Source organism: Sesamum indicum, linkage group LG7 (assembly GCF_026168435.1).
Source record: "Sesamum indicum cultivar Baizhima isolate 11 linkage group LG7, ASM2616843v1, whole genome shotgun sequence".
Taxonomy (NCBI): Eukaryota; Viridiplantae; Streptophyta; class Magnoliopsida; order Lamiales; family Pedaliaceae; genus Sesamum; species Sesamum indicum.
The window spans coordinates 12,246,729-12,266,669 of NC_142663.1; the positions used below are offsets into that span (position 1 = coordinate 12,246,729).

At 38.1% G+C, this 19,941-nt stretch overlaps 3 protein-coding genes across 3 annotated transcripts; 2 read left to right on the forward strand and 1 right to left on the reverse strand.

Annotated features, from left to right (window-relative positions):
• The first annotated feature begins 1,119 nt into the window (after nucleotides 1–1,119).
• LOC105180214 (Enhancer of polycomb-like transcription factor protein) lies at nucleotides 1,120–6,230 on the forward strand. Its single transcript, XM_011103887.3, has 4 exons — nucleotides 1,120–2,715; nucleotides 3,002–4,387; nucleotides 5,095–5,209; nucleotides 5,571–6,230. The coding sequence occupies exons 1-4, from the start codon at nucleotides 2,071–2,073 to the stop codon at nucleotides 5,804–5,806; spliced, it is 2,382 nt and encodes a 793-aa protein (XP_011102189.2). The 5' UTR covers nucleotides 1,120–2,070; the 3' UTR covers nucleotides 5,807–6,230.
• A 2,272-nt stretch (nucleotides 6,231–8,502) lies between these two features.
• On the forward strand, nucleotides 8,503–14,609 carry LOC105180221 (Pentatricopeptide repeat (PPR) superfamily protein). The gene is made up of 7 exons (XM_088882851.1): nucleotides 8,503–8,762; nucleotides 9,309–9,354; nucleotides 9,463–9,539; nucleotides 10,092–10,179; nucleotides 10,257–12,661; nucleotides 12,781–13,105; nucleotides 13,745–14,609. The coding sequence occupies exons 1-5, from the start codon at nucleotides 8,750–8,752 to the stop codon at nucleotides 12,637–12,639; spliced, it is 2,607 nt and encodes an 868-aa protein (XP_088738977.1). The 5' UTR covers nucleotides 8,503–8,749; the 3' UTR covers nucleotides 12,640–12,661; nucleotides 12,781–13,105; nucleotides 13,745–14,609.
• A 2,124-nt stretch (nucleotides 14,610–16,733) lies between these two features.
• LOC105180222 (ammonium transporter 1 member 2) lies at nucleotides 16,734–19,395 on the reverse strand. Its single transcript, XM_088882410.1, has 2 exons — nucleotides 18,889–19,395; nucleotides 16,734–18,051 (listed from the first exon to the last, which is right to left on the reverse strand). The coding sequence occupies exons 1-2, from the start codon at nucleotides 19,322–19,324 to the stop codon at nucleotides 16,955–16,957; spliced, it is 1,533 nt and encodes a 510-aa protein (XP_088738536.1). The 5' UTR covers nucleotides 19,325–19,395; the 3' UTR covers nucleotides 16,734–16,954.
• Nucleotides 19,396–19,941: the final 546 nt, after the last annotated feature.

Here is a 19,941-nt window from a genome sequence, read left to right on the forward strand (position 1 = left end):
GTATTCACAGTTGATCATGAATTTAGACTAAAAATTATATTAATTTTTAATAGTGTCTTGTCTCATGTGTACGATCTAAAAAAAATACTAAAAATCAATTTTTAGTCATATTGTTAAAACTCTCGAATATTTATAGGAATATAAAAGAGTGTCTCGAAAACTCATATGAAAAATCGTAACAGAGCGAAAGACGACTTCACAATGTATTATTATTAATTGGAAAAATGGTTTCTCATTACACTTTATATTAGTTTTGAGAATATTTATTTATTAATTTAATTCAGGTAAGTAGGTAAAATATTTTTTTTCTAAAAATTAAGAGACGTGTATGAAATGTGAAACGAGTTGGAGACATATATCACCACGTACACAATAATTCAAAAATATTTTTTTCTAAAATTTTAAACTTTTAGTCTCTAATTAACAAGAAGGGTAAATTAGAAGGGATTGTCATGAGATTTACTATAATTATAAATATTTTAATTATTTAAAATATTACAAATACCCAACTAAAATTAACGATCATCTAACAAAAATCTCTATATAAGTTGTTATGATTTCATTGTGCAAGCAAGATTGGTTGGATTAGCCCATTTTTTTCTGTAGGTTTACTTATGCGGTTTTCTTGATTGGCTCTACATCAGGAAACTTTGGCTAATTTTTGAATGTGTTATATGCGCGATAATCTCATTTATTTCGATGGGGTGTTTGTTATATTCGTTAATTCTAAAAGTAATTTATAATTTTTTAAATAATAATAAAATATTTATAATTATAACGAGCCTTTTTGAAATTTGTTGTAATATACCCTAAAAAGAATTTCTAGTGTAATTCCATAATTTTTTTTATATTATTTAAGTGTTTATATTTGAAGTTAAAATAGGAGTTGGGGCAGCAAAATGTGATATAATATTAATTGAGGGAGCAAAGTGTAATTTCCCGCTAAAAATATCCCCTCCTTTTCCCTCTCCCTCTCTTTCTCACACACAGAAAAAGTCATGGGGCCCCCACCTCCTCGAACTATTCTCAAAAGTCATCAAATCCCTGAAATCTCAGCTCTCCATCGTTCTCATCCAACGGTCCACATTTCTCTTGGCCTAGTACTAGCAGCAGTTATTAGTCACCCTCTTCTTTCGCGCTCTCATAAACCCTAGAACCTGCAACCCACCCCCCCGCAGCCACCATTTTAACGTGAACGCCGTTAAATCCAAGGGGAAAAAAAGGGATAATATAGAAAAGAAAAGAGAAGGCCAGTTTGAAAGATCGGAGGTGTTGTTTGCTGACGGGAAAAGGGATGATTTTAATCGGTTTTGTCAGGTAAATATTTGTTTCTTGTAATTTGGTGCGTAACTTTGATGGGTTTTTGTGGTTGAGGGAGGAAAAGATGGGATTTTTGCGACATCCGTTGGGATTTATTCGATGGGTTCTCCTTTTTTGATGAAATCTTGTGCTGTAGTTTTTCTTTTCTCTGTTGTGGGAAAAAAAATGAGTTGAAAAAAATATCTGGGTGTATGGTGGGTCCGAGTCGACTGAGTTGTGACCGTTTCCTGGTCTAGAAGCGTCTTTTGCTTGAATTCTTGGAAGCAACCACCGGATTTTGGGTCGGTTTTGGTTGAGTTGGACTGGAGCGGGACTGAGTTGGGATCGGGTTATTTTCCGAGTTTGGCTCTCGTGTTTTTGTTGCTAGGAGTGTGGATTAGGCGGAGGTTTAAGCAAGAAGGGTGTTTTGTGTTCTGCCGACTAGCGTGGTGAGTTCACAACTTGATTGGCTTTGTGAGTCGGTTTGGCTTCTGGTTCTTGGAGACTGGTTGAGCTGGGCTGCTGAGTTCGTCCTTCATTGTAAAGGACTGAGCCGATTAGTGTGACAGGCGGTTGGTAGTTTCATTTCCGGAAGGCTCGCCTGAATTTGTTTTGAAAGAGGAAGGAAGATAAGAATTTTGGTGTTCGTCATTATCAGAGCTTTCTGCAGCCTGCGTTAAACCAAGTTTTGGTCTTTGAAGGTGTTTAAATTACAAAAGTAAAGAAAAAATTAGCTCTGTGTGTTTGCCACATAGGAATCAACACAAGCCGATGCCTTCAGTGGGAATGAGAAGGACTACAAGGGTCTTTGGGGCGCGAGTTTTACGTTCAGGGAGGAGGCTGTGGACAGAACCGCATGAAGGGAGCAAATATGTGAGAGCAGCTCATGGGGAAAATAAGTGGACTGAGCTTATAGACAATTCTGCAGATGGAGGAGGGGATGCTGGTGATCACCGCAAGGACATGTGGCAAGACAACGAAAATGGTGCTTTTGTGGACATGACTGCGGAAGCTAGAGCAGAAGAACGTGTATCGGAAGGTATGGTGGAAGCAAAAGATGTGGACAGGATGTGTGGTATTGTGTATAGGAGAAAGAGAATGAGGATGGAGTTGGGCCTTACAGAAGATAAAAGGTACGGGAAGAAGTTTGTAAGGAAACAATGGAGGAAAAAATCCCGAGCTACTGAATCGTTTGAAATTTGTGGAGACTTCTGGGATTCTGTTAGCAGGTCTCAAGAACTTGCTATAGTTGTTAATGGGTCTTCTTATGATTACGGCTATTGGGTTGCTTGCTTCTTGAGTTCACTGCTGAGCTACATGACTAGGGTTAGAATTGGAATGAGGCGGTTGCGTGCATTTGTGCTCTCGAAGCCAATTTTTGACGCATTTTCCTCATGTGGAGTGCTTTTTCTCCAGGTAAATGATTATTCTTGTAATGTTACTTCTAAATTATGAGTGTACTTGCTCAATAATGGTAAATTTTGTAAATCATGTGTTATATAGTTATTTTTCTCTTTTGGGAGCATTTTCCAGGCATTGTAAAGATTGACTCAATCTTGAATTCATGGGTGAACCTTAGCTACAGTTTAGAAAAATGCATTAGTTGATTTGAGGTCTGAGTTGCCACTGAGAATACTAAGGTTTTCAATAACTTGCCTTAATTTATTTTGACTATATATAATTTCTGATCTTTTTGTTGCAGGATTCTATTACTGCCAAGAACCCTGGTATTTGCCTAATTTCAGGATCCCGGTCTTTGATACCATTGATTTCTGTCGATTTTACTTCAATCCCATCTTTTTTTATACGTATGCAAACAAGTATGCACCTTAGATCTGCGCATTTGGCTTGCTTGCTTGTGGCACATTCGACAGATATTTATGAGAATGATGAGAAAGTGACAGATCTGGTTGATGATGCTGGAGAAACCTCATTTCAAATTCCTTCGAGAGACCACAGAGATTGTATTTCAGTAGCTTATCAAATTTCCCCTGAAAGAGACATATCATACACTGATGCAGTAGTATCTGGTAATGATACCTCAGAGAGTCGGGCGTTGTCACACTCAGCCGTTGGATTACCTAAATCTGCTCTTCGAAATTTGCAGTTAAGAAACAGTCGTAATATCCAGAAACGGAGGAGTTCTTTGAGGCGTAAGAGAGGTAGACCACCATCAGCTTTTCGAGCACAGAAAGCTAGTTGTGCTTTATCTTCAGATTTTTTCAGAGCTAGAAACGACAGCGTCCAATTATCTGCTGCAGCACCTAGTCGTTTACTTAGGAGCTCAGGTAAGAGGAGTTCTACTGCAAACATTAAAGAGCTAAAATCTGGCACAGTGGTGTTGACACAGGATCTATGTGCCAGTAGATGTTCTGCTAACCTGTTAATTACAGAAACAGACAAGTGTTATCGGGAAGAAGGAGCTATTATCACGTTAGAATTATCCTCTTCCAAGCAATGGTTTCTTGCTGTTATGAAGGGTGGAATAAAGCGATACTGTCTGACTGCACAAAAGGTCATGAGGCCATCTTGTTCTAACCGCTTCACTCATGCTGTAATATGGACAGCAGACGGTGGTTGGAAGCTTGAGTTTCCTAATAAACAAGATTGGTCAATTTTCAAGGAACTTTATAAGGAATGCTCTGAACGGAACATGCAGTCCCCTGCAGCTAGTTTTATTCCTGTACCGGAGGTGCAAGAAGTGTCTAACCCTGTTGATACCAGTTACATGCCATATGTGAGGCCTGATTCGTACATTACTGTGAAAGATGATGAGCTAATCAGGGCTTTGGTGAAGAAGAACGCCATCTATGACATGGACTCCGATGATGAGGAATGGCTGACCAAATTGAATGACGAGTTATATGCAGGAAAGGAGCTGCGAGAACGTGTCAAACCTGAGAGTTTTGAGTTGATCATTGATGCTCTTGAGAAAGGGCTTCACTGCAATCCAGATGAGCAATTTGATGAGCAAGCAGCCTATGAGTTTTGTATGCATCTTGAGAGAAGGGAAGTTATAGAGGCTATCCGTAATTATTGGATTAAAAAGCGGAAACAGAAGCGCTCTGCTTTAGTAAGGATTTTCCAGGTAAATAGATTTGCTTCTTTAAAGATATACTAGTGTGATTGTTGATTTGTTATGGGTAGATTTACCAGGAAATGTTCTGACTAAAGAAAAGAATGCCCCTATTATATGGTTGCTTTTGTATGTTAACAATTGATTAAGGAATGGATTTCCTACTATTATCCATTTAAAACTTGTTACCTATTTCCAAATTTATGTGAGGATTCAACAATTGGTATCTTTGCTGCTGCCATAGTTTTTTCAGTTTTTCTAGTGGAATTACTTAATACCTTGAACTTCTTCTGTTATACCTTATGTCTCAGCCTACTTTTATTCTTTTTCGTTTACGTACTTTCTCTGTGAAGATTATTGAGGCATCTCATGTTTCCTAATGCATGTAGGGACGTTCTTATATTTATCCCAAGTTAATTTTTTTCGTAAGCATCATTTAACCAAGTTTTGCGGAACTGGATTTGACTAGTCAAATTTTGGCTAGAGCCTAGAACCGTATTTGAACCGACTACTCGTTTCTGACCTTTTCCCATGCATTTCTATGTTATTTTCAATTGTTCTCTGGGGTTTTTGAACCTTTACCGTCTGTCGTAAAAAAAGAAGTAAGCAACATTTTCCTGATTATCTGAGTTGTTTAGTTTCAGAATATCCTAATGATTGGCTTTTTGCTGTGCTGCTACATCGTTTTTGGAGTTAACAAACAATTCTTTTGTTGGCAGCTATACCAGCCTAGAAGAACTCAAGTGCTACCAAAGTCCGTTTTGCGGAAGAAAAGATCATTCAAACGGCAAGCAAGTCAGGGTGGGAGAGGCAAACAACTCCCTTTGCTGCAAGGTGCTTGTCTCAAAACACACTTGTATATTGTCAGAATGAGATTAATCCATGCATGTGATATTGAGATCTTATGTTGAATGGGAAATCACAGTAGTTTACTGAATCACCAGTATATTCTGATGTTAATACCCAATATTATGATATACATATTGGCTCTTTGAAATTTGCTGATGATTGGGGTTGACTAGGATGATTTCTGGAAGGTTTCATGCAGTTGGCTGAGAAGTATTTGTTGAAATTACCATTGTTGTTGATGACGCCATTTTGGGGATCAATAAGTTTATTCCTTGCTTAAATTTGTTAAGTGTTGTATTCAGTGGTTCATTTTTTGCTAATATTGATTATGAATTTTGTCTTACAGCAATAGCAGCCGAACGAGATGCTTTGGAACAACAAAACAACACACACAAAGTGCAAGAAGCTAAAGCTGCTGCAGACAGATTTGAGGGATTGGCTATTCAAAAGCGTCAACGAGCCCAAATGCTCATGGAAAATGCGGACTTAGCTACTTACAAAGCCATGATGGCTCTTAGAATTGCAGAAGCAGCTCAAATTTCAGAGGCTCCGGGTACAGTTGCATCCCTTTTTCTTGGTTAACCGACGGAGTAGTAACAATCATATTTCATTAAGATGGCCAATTTTTTCGAGCTACAAGAGGGGGATTACTGTTTTTCCATCAAAACCTTGGTAGGTTGACCACCTTGTGAAAGAATTAATGTAATTTTGTATAGATTCTGATTCGATGTACATTTGTATGATAACCTGAAACCTCGATCTGTACAAGGGGGTTCTATCGGTTTCTTTGAACGAGATAGGGAAGTGGAAAAATATAGGAAAATATGATTATGAAAGCCCGGTTTCTGTCAGTGTGGCGGGCGTCGTCTATGGCACAGTCGTTGGTTGGCTATCTGTACTAAGTTGTGCATAGTTTGGATGTCTGGTATTCTAGAACTACATCCTTACAGGTTTAGCCCATAATTCTTGCATCTTATTTCGCAACAATTGTTCTGGTTCTTGGCAAGTTCATCTCCAAGGTTTGGTGGTTTTCTTGTACACCCCTTGTCCCAGTGCTAAGTTACCGACTTTCAAGACTCGCACTGTGTTTGTGAGCACGTGCATTTTCATCCTTCTCGATCCAAGATGGGGGAAATTTCATCCCTCTCATTTGAATATCCGGTTTTGTGAGCAATGTCGATCCTGAGTTGCTGGATATGTATGTGATGCAGTGATGATATTCTCCTTGGTTGATGATTGATGTGTCTAAGGTGAAGTATTTACATTACTGCTGGGTGGGATGGGGTGTGCCGGCGTGGATTGAGGAATCAGGACTAGAACGAAAATGGGATTGTGAGCCGTTTGATAGGAATATGTTGACAACATAAAAGTGAAATGACGATGTTTCATGTGTGTGTTGTCCGCATCGGTGCAATGCAACTTTGGTTGCACCCTGTTTGAAACCATAAACTGGTCGTCTTGAACTTCCCTGAAAACAATTTTCACATATTTCTAAGATTTATTTATTACTTTATCTTATGCATCAGAGGTATGTTTTCACCTTTTAGTTAGAAAAGATTTATTTGAGTTGTAAAAGGTTAGTAATAAGTGAATGAGAGTAAATATTTTCAATTTACTAATGGTGATTATTATATCTTATAAGGAATTCATCACTCTAATTTTGTCGTGTATTTCTTGATGACAAGTAATCAAAAGAAAATTCACATCAGGTCATCTACTTTAATCTGTAAGATTCTTGGTTCAAATATTGAATTATCTGTGGCTCTGTACTAATTTATTGTGTAAGGTGGGACGATGGGCTATAATTGGGATTATTTACTAAATTAGAAAACAAACTTTTGGAAGCTTAAAATTGACAATGATTCATCACCCCTATCCTAAACCTAATTAGTGAATAATAAATGATTATTTTCTCATTGTGGTTACTAAGGACAAGTGAACCCCATCACATTCGTTTGCTATAACTCAAAAATTCATTAAAAAGGTCAAACCACCAAATACAATTAAATTATACTAACTTGTGGAATGACGTTAATATTATTATATTTTTCCCATTATAATTATAAAATTATTATGTATAAATATTAACTGAGGGGGTGAAATTGAAATTTATGTAATTTTTTTCAGTGCAAATCAGGATTTGTTTCCAAGCTATAGTCATCTAAGTTCCACACCAATTTCCTTAGCTGATTCACAAGGAAATGTGGTGAAGCATGCATCAGTATGGTTAACAGAGAGAGATTGTATTGCACCAGCACTGGAAAGCAAGATGCTTTCCATACTCGGTTCATACTGTTCAGTATACTGCTTGGAAAGTTGTTCCCACATGCTTCTCAGCCCAGCTGATGAGAGTTGAGCAAGCTGATTTCCTGATTGATTCTGATCCAATTTTGATGCTGAATAATTGCTATCTCTGCCAAGACTGCAGATGAATCTACAACTGTGCATGCAAATCATAATCTGAAAATAACATGAGACAATGTGCTCCTGGATTGTGCTCTTTAGTCAGAGGAACAACAGTTTTCTGAACAAGTGGGCTGGGCTAGGAAGAAGTCTATTTCAAGATTCTTAGCTTGATCATACAGCTTTTCGATTATATTAAGCTCTTCTCCTCTTAAAGAAACACTTAACTGGGAAGAAATGCCCACAACTCCGATGAACATAGACACATAGGACGTGACTAGGAATCACAAATATGAACAAGCATTACCAATCTGTATAGAAGCGGAAGGTTCTGAGAATAAATTCAGCGGCGCTGGCCGCCGGGTTTTAAGGAAATGCATCAGTTTCTGCATCAAAATTAAACAAAGTAATTTCCTTCTAGTTGAGCTCTCCCATTTGGTACACACAAAAACCAAAAACAACACTCTATTCTCTCAATTCTTATTCTCGGGTTTTCCATCTCAATTCTAAGCTTTTGAGCTTAAGTTTCAGTATATAGGTTTCTGAGTGTTTGAAGAAGTGCAACTGTTTTATTTTGGAAGAAATTACATTCTATCCGGTGCACTGACATGTGGCGTATATTTTCTTAAACACAAGTAGTTAATTCAACAATTAGGTTAAATTTATGATTTTTATTAGATTGAAAATTGTTAAGATAAATTTACTATTTAATTTTCTTATCATAAATAATATAATATTTTGTTCCAATGTAGCTTATTGCTTTTAATTTATAAATCAAATTTTTATATTTTAAAATGTTGTTTCATTACGCGAAACTAAAATTTTCCCAACAATTGAATACTCAAGAACTCGATCATTTTTGCTGGCAGCAGAGGGAAGGAGGTGGCTGCGAAGGTGGCGGAGTGGTGGTGGAGAGAGGAGAGTAATGGGGGCTGATGAACCTGGCAAAGGAGTAATGGGCTGGCCTTCTTCGGTCCATGTCATAATTTGGTTCAGATATTCAAAGCCCAAGAAATTTTATCCATTTCAACCCGACCCGATCCTGCCAGCTCCCACCATAATAAACTTACATTTAGGAAAAGAAACTAGGACAAACCAAGAAACCTCAGCATAAGCCTCCGCATGAGAGGAAAAGGTAAAAGATGAATCCTTTCTTTAAGTTCATTATCACCTCTATGTGGGTTTCACTCTCTATGTATTTATAGAGTTACGTATTTGTTATTTGGTTAGAGACTAGTTTTAAAGCATATATTTGATCCTCTTAAGGAATTCAGAGTGTAGTCTTGCTTCTTGTTAATCTGAGTTCTGTAGTTTAATTTTGTCTGCACTTCCAAAGTTCTGTTCAGCCCTTTCACAACGTAGTGCCTGTTTATTTACATTCATTTTTCCCTTTATGATGAGTTTTTGCTGTTTCTGCTGTGGTCTTGGGGTTTCCATACTGTTTGTTGTCTGTTTTTTCTTTTTCAATTAAAATTATGAAGGGCCTTATTCTATTTGAGTGTTTCTGTTGAATTTTATGACATGGGATTTTTGTCTAATTCTCTGGTTTTAAATATTTTTGGAGAAAGGTATCTGAACTTGAGTCCATGCTTGTGTTATTTTGCAGCTCAAAACTTACATGATTCTTTGTTTGATATTCTGCACTAAAGCCATTCATACTGACATGAGTTCCTGGGAGCAGATGTCTTTACAGAAGCATACAGGAGAGGAATATGCAAAGAGAAAAGGTACTTACATTGGTCATTTTTCCTCTAAGAAATAAACAGAGAGAATATGAAAAGCCCTGTTGGAATTATTACCATAAGTTCTTCATACTTCATTTCTTGATTTTACAGAGGGAGGAGTTTGCAACAGATCGATTATGTCGAGAGCTTGTGGAATCATTTTAAGGGCGGCATAACAATGATGAGAGGTGAGTCAATGATTAGTGTTTGACAATATAGTGAGGGCACTTTCCCTCCACATCTGCCTCAATTTCCACATCTTACTTACCATATTTAGTACAAGAGCCTGCAAACTTTCTGGTTATGTTTTCAAGGGTATCATACTTTACCAGTGATGCTGGAGAACTTAGGCAGTGCTTTGTCTTTATTCAACAGAAGAAAATAGCAACCCTCTTGTGCCTTATATTTTGTTTTCTTTGCTAAAGGAAAGTTTTAGCAAGCAACTATGAATTTTTGTAGCTCATTGTTGGGATCCTTCATTGCATCCTTGTAATCATATGATGACTGTGTTTTTGCAAAATGAGGTGCTAGCTATCATATTATCTGCTACTTAATCTAGAAAACCTGTATAAGGTAGCTTGAATTTTTTCTTGAGTGTATCTTGTTTGTGTAGTAATTGGTGGACGCTTCCTTTATTGCAAAGTCATTGCATCCTTGTTTCTTGTGTTAAGATGGGAAAATCTGTGGGCAGTTTATTGTTTCTGGTCTTAAATTGATCTGTCCTTGATGCCCATCTGCAGATCAATTTAGCCACATGAACAATTTACAGGCTGTGAATTCGCGGAATAGAGTCATGGTGGTTGTAAAGCGATTCTACTGCACAAATAGGTATGTGATGATTGTTATTACTGTTCTTCCTCATCTTGATATTTTTCTTTGATGTAAACTGAGTATGAAAAATGCAGCAAGTATGGCATGAAGTTGGTAGACACCCGTGCCATTAAAACAGGGTTTGACTTGGAGACTAGTCGCTACAATTTCCAGCTGAAGAATTTTCTTAGGAGGTCCGAGATCTCTGAGGCACGCCAACTGTTTGACCAAATGCCCCGAAAAAATACATGCTCCTTGAACATGATGATTTCCTGCTACCTCAAGTCAGGAGATCTTTCTTATGCTAGGGAGTTATTTGATAAGATGGGTGACCGAACAGCGGTGTCTTGGACGATCCTGATTGGAGGTTACGCACAGAATAAACAACCTATGGAAGCTTTTAATCTTTATGTTGAGATGCTTAGGACAGGGTTGAAACCAGATCATGTCACCTTTGCGACTCTGTTATCGGGCTGTGATGAAACAATTACAAGAAAGGATGTTCATCAGGTCCATGCTCAAATCACTAGATTAGGATTTGACTCCGATCTGGCAGTCTGTAACAGCTTAGTGGATTCTTACTGCAAATCCCAAGGTCTTGAGTTAGCTTTTCAGCTCTTTAAGGGCATGATTACGAGAGATACCATTACTTTCAACACAATGATAACAGGGTGTTCAAGAGAAGGGTTGAATGAACAAGCAATAGAGCTCTTTTCAGAAATGCAGCATTATGGTTTTAGGCCTTCGGATTTCACTTTTGCTGCACTTTTACGTGCCTGTGTTGGGTTGGATGTTACTACCGTCGGACAACAGGTCCATGCACTAGCGATTAAGGCTAACTTTGTCTGGGATGTATTTGTTGGCAATGCGCTTCTTGATTTTTACTCCAAGCATGATTACATGGACAATATGAGAAAATTCTTTGATGAAATGCCAGAGTTGGATGGTGTTTCTTACAATATTATCATAACAAGTTATGTCTGGAATGGGCAACTAGAAGAATCTCTCAGTCTCTTCAGAGAGTTACGATTAAGCAAGTTCGACAGAAGAAACTTTCCGTTTGCAACTATGTTGAGTATAGCGTCAAATAGACAAGATTTGGAGATGGGAAGGCAAATCCACACGCAGGCATTTGTGACAACAGCTGATTTAGAAATTCAAGTGGGAAATGCCCTCGTAGACATGTATGCTAAATGCGGAAGATTTGATGAAGCCAATATTATATTTGAAAATTTGGCTGACAGAAGCTCTGTTGCTTGGACTGCCATGATTTCAGCCTGTGTTCAACAAGGCCTCAATGATGAAGCCTTTAAGCTGTTCAATGAAATGCGTAGCAATAGTGTTTGTGGGGACCAAGCAACTTTTGCAAGTACTGTGAGAGCCTCAGCAAACTTGGCTTTGCTTTCACTCGGTAAGCAATTGCACTCGTGCATAATCAGAGCTGGATTCATGTCAAATGTTTTCTGCGGCAGTTCACTCCTAGACATGTATGCTAAATGCGGATCTTTGAAGGATTCAATCGTAATTTTCAAAGATATGCCTGAGAGGAACACAATCTCGTGGAATGCAATGATCTCAGCATATGCTCAGAATGGAGATAGCAAAGCCACTCTGAGGTCCTTCAAAGAGATGGTAGAATCGGGTGTTCATCCTGATCATGTTAGCTTCCTTGGTGTTTTAACTGCCTGCAGCCACTCTGGGTGTGTCGACGAAGCACGGCAGTATTTCAATATCATGACTCAGACTTACAAACTCACCCCACAGAAAGAACACTATGCATCTTTGGTTGATGTGCTCTGCAGAAGGGGACGATTCAAGGAAGCAGAGGCATGGATGGCTCAAATGCCAGTTGAGCCAGATGAAATCATGTGGTCATCAATTCTAAACTCATGCAGGATCCATAAGAATCAAGAGTTTGCTAAGAGAGCTGCTGATGCACTTTTTAACCTCGACATGCTTAGAGATGGTGCTGCCTATGTTACTATGTCTAATATTTATGCAGAGGCAGGGGACTGGGAACATATGGCAAAGGTAAAGAAGGCGATGAGAGAACGCGGAGTTCGTAAAGTGCCTGCTTATAGTTGGGTAGAAGTTGGACGTAAAGTTCATGTCTTCACTGCCAATGACAGGACACATCCACTGAATGATGAGATAAGAAAAAAGATTGACACTTTGGGGAAGCGAATGGAAGAGGAAGGCTACAAGCCTCACTTAAGTTGTGCCCTTCAAAATGTGAATGATGAGATGAAAGCAGAATCACTTAAATATCACAGTGAAAGGTTGGCAATTGCATTTGCGCTCATCAGTATGCCGGAGGGAACGCCTATACTTGTGATGAAAAATTTAAGAGCTTGTGTAGATTGCCATGCTGCAATAAAGGTGATATCAAAAGTTGTTCAACGGGAAATTACAGTCAGGGATTTTAGTAGGTTCCATCATTTTAAAGATGGGGCTTGTTCATGTGGGGATTACTGGTGACATGCATCAAGAAGCATTACAGGTGCACTTTGTTTAAACTTGATTATCTCATTCAACTTTATCCTATCAAGCATGAAAACCAACTACAAGCTATTGAATGGTTGATTTGCTATATGGATGGTCTTGTTGCATCTATTGCAGTTTGAAGTGACTTCATTTATTGATAAGGAGGACCATTGAGCCATCTACATGACCTTCCAACTGAAAGTTTGTAGCCCCATTTCATCTTCCTGGCCAGTACAAAAGAGAAGTGCTAAACCTGAGTTGCCACTCAAATGGATAGAAATGGTACGATGGGACCGGACATATAATCTCTGCTGATGGTACGATTCAAGTTATATGCATGCATTTGCTTGACTTTACAGTCACTCTGATGGCCCCGTCATCTCTTTAACAAACAAGCCTCGTTTCATCGCTTGGTTTCCCTGATTCATAAAGACGGCACCATTAGTTCGCGTAAATTATGGTACTAAATCTGGCAAAAGTTCCTTTTTAGTTTTTAGATTATCCATCCTCTATTGTTCATATCCATCTCTCTTTTTATCCTCCTGGAGAACCTCTTGTACATGATCAACTCCTGACCTCACAATTCCATTTTTTGTCCGCATGCTGCTTGCCGACATTCAATATTCTTAATGTTGCTCTCTTTCCATTTTGTAATTTCTGTTCCATTTATATTCTATTGAATTTCGCATCCCTCTTTTTCTATCTCTAGAGATAGTCTGCAGTTTCTCTAAATGTGTATGTATGTGTATGAGAGCATAGAGATTGTTCCAAACTCTTCTTCAGTTCCCACCAATTGCTGCGCTCTTTATTTCTCTGCGAGATAAAACTCCATAACATGTGAAGGTTTTATTTTTGTCATAACATAAAAGAAGATACATTCTTATGCTACACAACATAAGTCTGCTCAAGATGATATCTTAAACTTAACTCCTAGGATGTCTTTTTGCAAAAACATACAAAATTGGTTGCTGTTGGGAATTACTTTATGCATTTTGTATCTGTTCTCCTGTTTTCTAATTTTCTAAAACGACGGGTCTTTCTGACTTTGATGGATATTTGATGATTACAATCTAGCTCTGGTGATTGGTGTGTTGTACAGGACATGGATGAATTTCCGAAGATGCTGGTCAGATACAGAATACCGTGCTTCACGGATGCATTCACTGGTGGAAGGCCACTATTAATATAACTTCAGCATATTCTGATAGACGGTCTATCTCAGCATTTGAATCATTTGCTCCATAACACTCTGCAAGGAAAATCTACTGCTGCCGGACTGTATAGCTGCCTTTCACACACAGGGTAAGTTCTCTGAACAATCCCTCATCAACAACCAATACAAATCAAATAGAACATTTTATGTGATGCCTAAAGAACATATTCATGTTAATCAAACATATTCCTGGAAAGTAAAAAGAAAATCTTTGCCCATCACTTCATGCAAGCCTGAACTTCTAGGACTTGGTGCAATTGGTAAAAAACTACAAATCTTGTTTGGATTGACATTGCTTGTGCAGTCAGCAAAAGTAAATTGGTTCTTTTTTATCCTTCTCACACTTGATTTGCATATTGGCCCTTAAGCTCTTTGGAAGTGCATAGCTTTGGGATTTTGGCTCTTCCATCACCTTATTTGTTCTCAAGTTCTCCTGATTATGTGAAAGCATTGCAAAAGCCGAGTTTGCAAATCTTGGAATGACAATTGCAAACTGATGGAGATCAAACAGGATTTCTAAAGCTATAATGCAGTGGATGAAAGATCAAAATCATGTCATATACCATTTATGAGAATTACACTGCACTCGAGCCGTGATGTTTTATATTGTAGATTCCGAATTGGGGGTAGAATTGTTTGGGACTAACGAGAGAATTTGTCCTGTAAAAACATGATTGCAGAAAGGATCTTTTTGCAATATGGCCAAACCGTATGGATGTCTATGTAATTATAGTTTAAACTTTTTCTGCTATTTTGAATCCTCTAACTTACTCAAAAGTCATCACAAATGTATGAATCTTTCATCTTCTCATATACATATATATATACATACATGTTTACGTATTTGTAACTGTATGGTTTACAGGCGATACAGTTGAAAAAGTTTAAGTCTGCACCGTTCATCAGAAATGAACCGAAATAGTTACTCCTGGATGCCCTTAGCACTGGGAAGTAGCCTTTCATAGTAGCTCATTTTATCTTAACCTCTCCACCGAGCTCCATCTGCCAAGACAACCATGGCCACTTATGCTACACTTGCACTTAAGGCCTCTTGAGACGAAACGCTCTTCAAGAACTGGTTGAAGGTCTAAGAGAGCTCTTCACCATAATACTTCTTTGCACATTTACTGCCATCACTTTGCAAATTGCAAGAGTATGTACTGCTCATTTTCCATATATAAGCCTCAGTTTGTGTTGAACATATTACCAGGCATGCTGAAGACGTGTTGTGTTTGATACGATGTTTGATAAGTGCTCGATATAGCACTTATGATGTTTTAATATGTCGGTAAACTATAAACCAAACGACTTTATGGGATCTTCTCCTATATTACTAATTACATACGAATAAGTAAAATGAATAACAATATATTTGAAATCGTCAAACATCCACGAAATTCTTCATTCATAGTTGCTATTTTTTCCCAAATCAAGTCTGATCAAATTCATTTACTACGAAACCCTTTTCTCAACGATGCATTGCAATAATGCAACACCCCTCTTAAAATATAAAACATCAACTCGACAGAAATGCACAATATCTTGTTCTTGATCTCAAAGAACCTAAGGCCGACTTTGGTTGCTGCCAAAGTCCAAAACTTACATTATTCACCAACAGACAAAATCGCAAAGCAATGGCTCACACACAGTCTACTCAACATAGAAAGGGATGGCAAGGAACCAAACAAGGTCTCAACTAGTTGCCATATCCACAAATTTGACGGGAAAAGGCAAGTGTGCTGCTTGTGGACGAGAAGTTGATAGACAAATGGTTGGAAGTTGAGATTTGAGAATATATTACTAAAAATGGCTTATCTTGTCCACTGAATTTGGAGCCTACTTTTGAAAATATTATGATAAGAATATGGAAAATAAAAAACAAAAAAAGAGCTTGTTTGATAAAAAGTTAATGAAAAAGCAACGGTTCACACTCTGTTTCCATAGTGACTTTTGTTCGACTTTCAAGAGCTGATTACAAAATTTTAGGGTTTTCTTTTTATAAAAAATGTAAATTCCAAAATATTTATCATGATTGTTACTTGTTTTGAATGGTACACCAATTACATGACATGCGTATTACATTTTTCGTATAATTGTTTCAACTTTGGTCATAACCGACTGGTTATAATCGATATGAGCTATAGTTTTTTCATAGAAAAATGCGTCCCGTAACTTATGATTTCAATTCCATTATTATCAATTTCACCAAATTGCATTCTGTAACTCCAAAAATTTATAATTTTGTCCCACAATTTATTTTCATTAACTTTCTAACAAAAATGTGACGTGCAACTCACGAGCTTCCTTGGATCCTGATGATGATTTGAGAGGGCAAAATTAACCAACAAGTGGAGGAAAAGTGTAGTGAACATATTTTGGAGGGAAAATTGCCCCTTCTTTCTCCACCCGTTGTTACCTATTAAATAACAAAGATGATCATCATTTTCCCAAATGTTGAACATGAAAAAAACAAGATTTCAAGCAACAATCAATGATGATGAAGTTGTGTTGTGCTACTGGGCCAGGAGGACTTAATTGAGGACTTTTTGACCAATGAGAGCTAGAGTCACGTGATGATTGAATCTGGATCTACAAAACTCATTTGTAAATAGATGATCAAATTAATTACATAGGTACCAAGTATAATATATATTAGTCACGTGATTCGTTCTTTCTAAATTATACACAAAATATATTTATCACTTTGATAGATTCAAGTACGAAAAAAACTAGAATTTTCCACATACAACAAATCTAATTTGTTGGTGCAAACTATAAGCACCCGATTAGTCAACAATAGAAGCATGGTATTATTTGGAATTAACGTCCTTTGACAAGGAGGAAGGGAAATCAATTAAGCTCCCAACACCGTAGGTTGTCTGAAAAACAAAGTAACTATATATTTAAGACAAGGTAACCACATGTTAGCAACTAAAGTACACTTAATTTAGAGTTTGTAGCTAGCTAGAGCGACCAACACACGAAGTAAAACATCATGTTCTTTTGGCCAAGAGTCTGGATTTTCGATATGTGCAACTCGTTCCTTCATTTAATTGTATTAGATTATCATGAATATTTAAACACTCACTGTACGTATCACACACTACGAGGTTGTGAGAAAGGTTGGGGTGTGGGTGTATCCCTGGGTTCAATCCTATTCATCCTAAATTGCGGCAAATTGGAATGGTCGTCTTGGTCGTGGTAGATATAGGCCATCCCTCCATGCCTAGTCATGTCCATTCCCGCCATTTCATCCTCGCTCGAAACCCTTAGTAGCTTCAACTTGTGGAGTGCCAAGAAAAGTGCTGCCATTGTGGCCGTGACCCACCCGACGATCACCAGAATTTGGATGATTTGGGCAGCCAAGAGCTTCCCACCACCGCCCATGAACAACCCGTATGGCCTATTTGGTCGACCGGGATACACCTCGTTCACGTACGCCTTCTTGGCAAATAATCCCGTGAACAACACACCCCATGCACCACATCCACCATGCAGTTGGGCTGCCTCCAGTGGATCATCGTACTTTAACTTCTCTGCCAGCTTGTTGAACCCGATCAGCACCCAAGACGCCACAAAACCGCATATGATAGCTGCCCAGGGCTCCACCACCGCGCACCCTGAGGTGATTGCTGCGAACCCCCCCAACAACCCATTGCACACATCAATCACATTCCAATGCCCAACCAGGAACCTTTTTCCAAATAGGGTAGTCAGCGCAGCCGTGCTCCCAGCCAATGTCGTCGTCACAGCTGTCCGCCCGACCGCGCTCCACTGACCGTAGTAGGGCCCCCTCGTCCCATATGACTTCAATATGGTCAAAAAGGAACCGGGATTGAAACCGTACCATCCGAACCACAACAAAAAGCTCCCCAACACCACTAGCGAGGCACTATGGCCACGCAAGGCAACGGACCGGCCGGACCTGTCGAACCGCCCAATTCTTGGACCTTCAATCAGGGCTCCCCATAGACCGGCTATGCCACCGACCATGTGAACCACCCCTGAACCGGCAAAGTCAATGACTCCCGAACCAAAAAGAAGGTCTCCGCGGGATTTGGCAGCCCCGGCCCAACCATCGCCCGACCAAAACCAATGCGACACAATGGGGTAGACGAAACCGGTCAAGAATGAGGAGTAAATTAAGTAGGCCACAAATTGCGTCCTTTCTGCAATTGACCCGCTAGTAATACCTAACCAAAACATATACACAAACCATCCATGAATAAGGAAATAAAACTAACTGAAAATAACAAAGTACATTTTATTTTATTTTTTTATTTTTTATATTATGTAAACAAAGTGCATACAGTAACCTTATTTTTTTGTCTCTTAATCTGTGTTTACTTTTCTTTGGTATGGACCGGTTCTCAGTTTATGAGTGTCTTTCTTGTGTATAGTTGCAATTTTATAGGATTATGCTTTCATGATTGAGGTCTCTACATCACGTTTTCTCCTTCAAAATTCCTCAATTATTTCTTGTCACTTGGTATAGATTTCCCATGACGTATTTCACATGAGTGTGTCATTTAATTTTTGGACAACAAAACTTTGAGTTAGTCCTAACTAATCTGCTCATGTTCGATAGTGATTTTTAGATCAATTTTGAGTATAAAAATTTGACCCAAAATTTACTTTTGCTATAAATTAATATATATTCTGAATCTATATGTTTTAAAATTATAATCTACATAAAATAATAGGTTAAATTATACAGACACTTTTTGAATTAGATCTAATAATTACACAAATATCTTATATGTTTTACAAAATTATAAATACGTTCTTTAATGTTGTAATTATAGTTACAAGTAAATTATATGTCCAGTAGTAAAATTTTACACAAACACCGTTCGAAGTACATATGTTGCAGTAAAATCTCTTTAGGGGATGTATGTACCTATAGTTTTACAAATAGCATAAGTCAGTGTAATTAGGTCTGATAGCAGAGAATGTCAATATAATTTATCTAAAAATAATTATACAGTTGAGTCATATTGAATGAATTTGAAATAACTTTATATATATACCTGCTGCAGCAATGGCGAAAGCCCACTGGTAGAGGAAAAAGCTGTAATCGGCAGAGAGCGAAGGGAACTCCTTGAGGCCGAAGAAGTGTTTTCCGATGAACCCATTGGACGGCCCCCCGAATGCGAAGGCGTAGCCGAAGAGGTAGTAGCTCAGCCCGCCGGCGGCGGCGTCGAGGACGTTGGTGAGCATGATGTTCATGGTGTTCTTGGCCCGTACAGAGCCGGCGCAGAGCATGGCGAAGCCCAACTGCATGGCGAAGACCAAGTACGCCGAGAAGAGAAGGTAGGTGTTGTCGATGGCGTACGTGGCGTCCGAGAGCTTCGCTGATACGGCCTCGAAGCGGCTACATATGAAAGTGGCGACTGCGGTGGCGTTGGCGGCGCCGCCGAGGATAGGGAGGAGGTCTGAGGCTGTGCAATTGAGCGGGTCAGCCATGGGAGTGGTTGGTTTGAAAGTTTGGAAGTGGAAATGAGTTCTTGGGATTGGTTTTTATGGAGTTGGGGTTGAAACAACTGATCCAAATGTTTTTTATCCCACTTTGATATTTTATATTTTATATTTAATATCTAATATCTAATATTATATTCATTTATATATTGAATGTCGACTTATTTATAAATTATTTATGAACTTAATTGTAATTAATTTTTAGTTTAAAAAATATGTATTAATTATGTATTGATGATAACGAAAATGCGATAAAGACTTTCGTCCATACGATTTTATGGGACATACACAATTACGATGCGTTTGCAAGGGCTTAAAATAATTTTTTATCAAGTTATTACTGAAAAAAAAAATTGAGAAGAAGCATAATTGCTTAAATTAAATTGATTTAGCTCGTTTATGAGATATTCTACTTTTAGAAAAGTGATTTTTTTCGTAAAAAGAAAAATACAAGTTATAGTAGAATAAAAAATGGATAGTATGTATAAAAAATAAAAAGCAAAGTATTTCAAAAATAAAATTAACTGATTAAAGATCGTTTTGTCCGCATGTGTTAAGAAAATATTATTTATCTTAATATTTACACTTATTTTTTATAATAAAAA

Coding starts and splice junctions, on each gene's coding strand:
- LOC105180222 (XM_088882410.1), bottom strand. CDS start 19,324: ATGGCTGACCCGCTCAATTGCACAGCCTCAGACCTCCTCCCTATCCTC. Junction 18,052..18,888: donor TTTCGCCATTGCTGCAGCAG/GTATATATATAA, acceptor TGTTTTGGTTAG/GTATTACTAGCGGGTCAATT.
- LOC105180214 (XM_011103887.3), top strand. CDS start 2,071: ATGCCTTCAGTGGGAATGAGAAGGACTACAAGGGTCTTTGGGGCGCGA. Junction 2,716..3,001: donor GTGGAGTGCTTTTTCTCCAG/GTAAATGATTAT, acceptor TTTTTGTTGCAG/GATTCTATTACTGCCAAGAA. Junction 5,210..5,570: donor ACAACTCCCTTTGCTGCAAG/GTGCTTGTCTCA, acceptor TTTGTCTTACAG/CAATAGCAGCCGAACGAGAT.
- LOC105180221 (XM_088882851.1), top strand. Junction 9,540..10,091: donor CGGCATAACAATGATGAGAG/GTGAGTCAATGA, acceptor GCCCATCTGCAG/ATCAATTTAGCCACATGAAC. Junction 10,180..10,256: donor CGATTCTACTGCACAAATAG/GTATGTGATGAT, acceptor TGAAAAATGCAG/CAAGTATGGCATGAAGTTGG.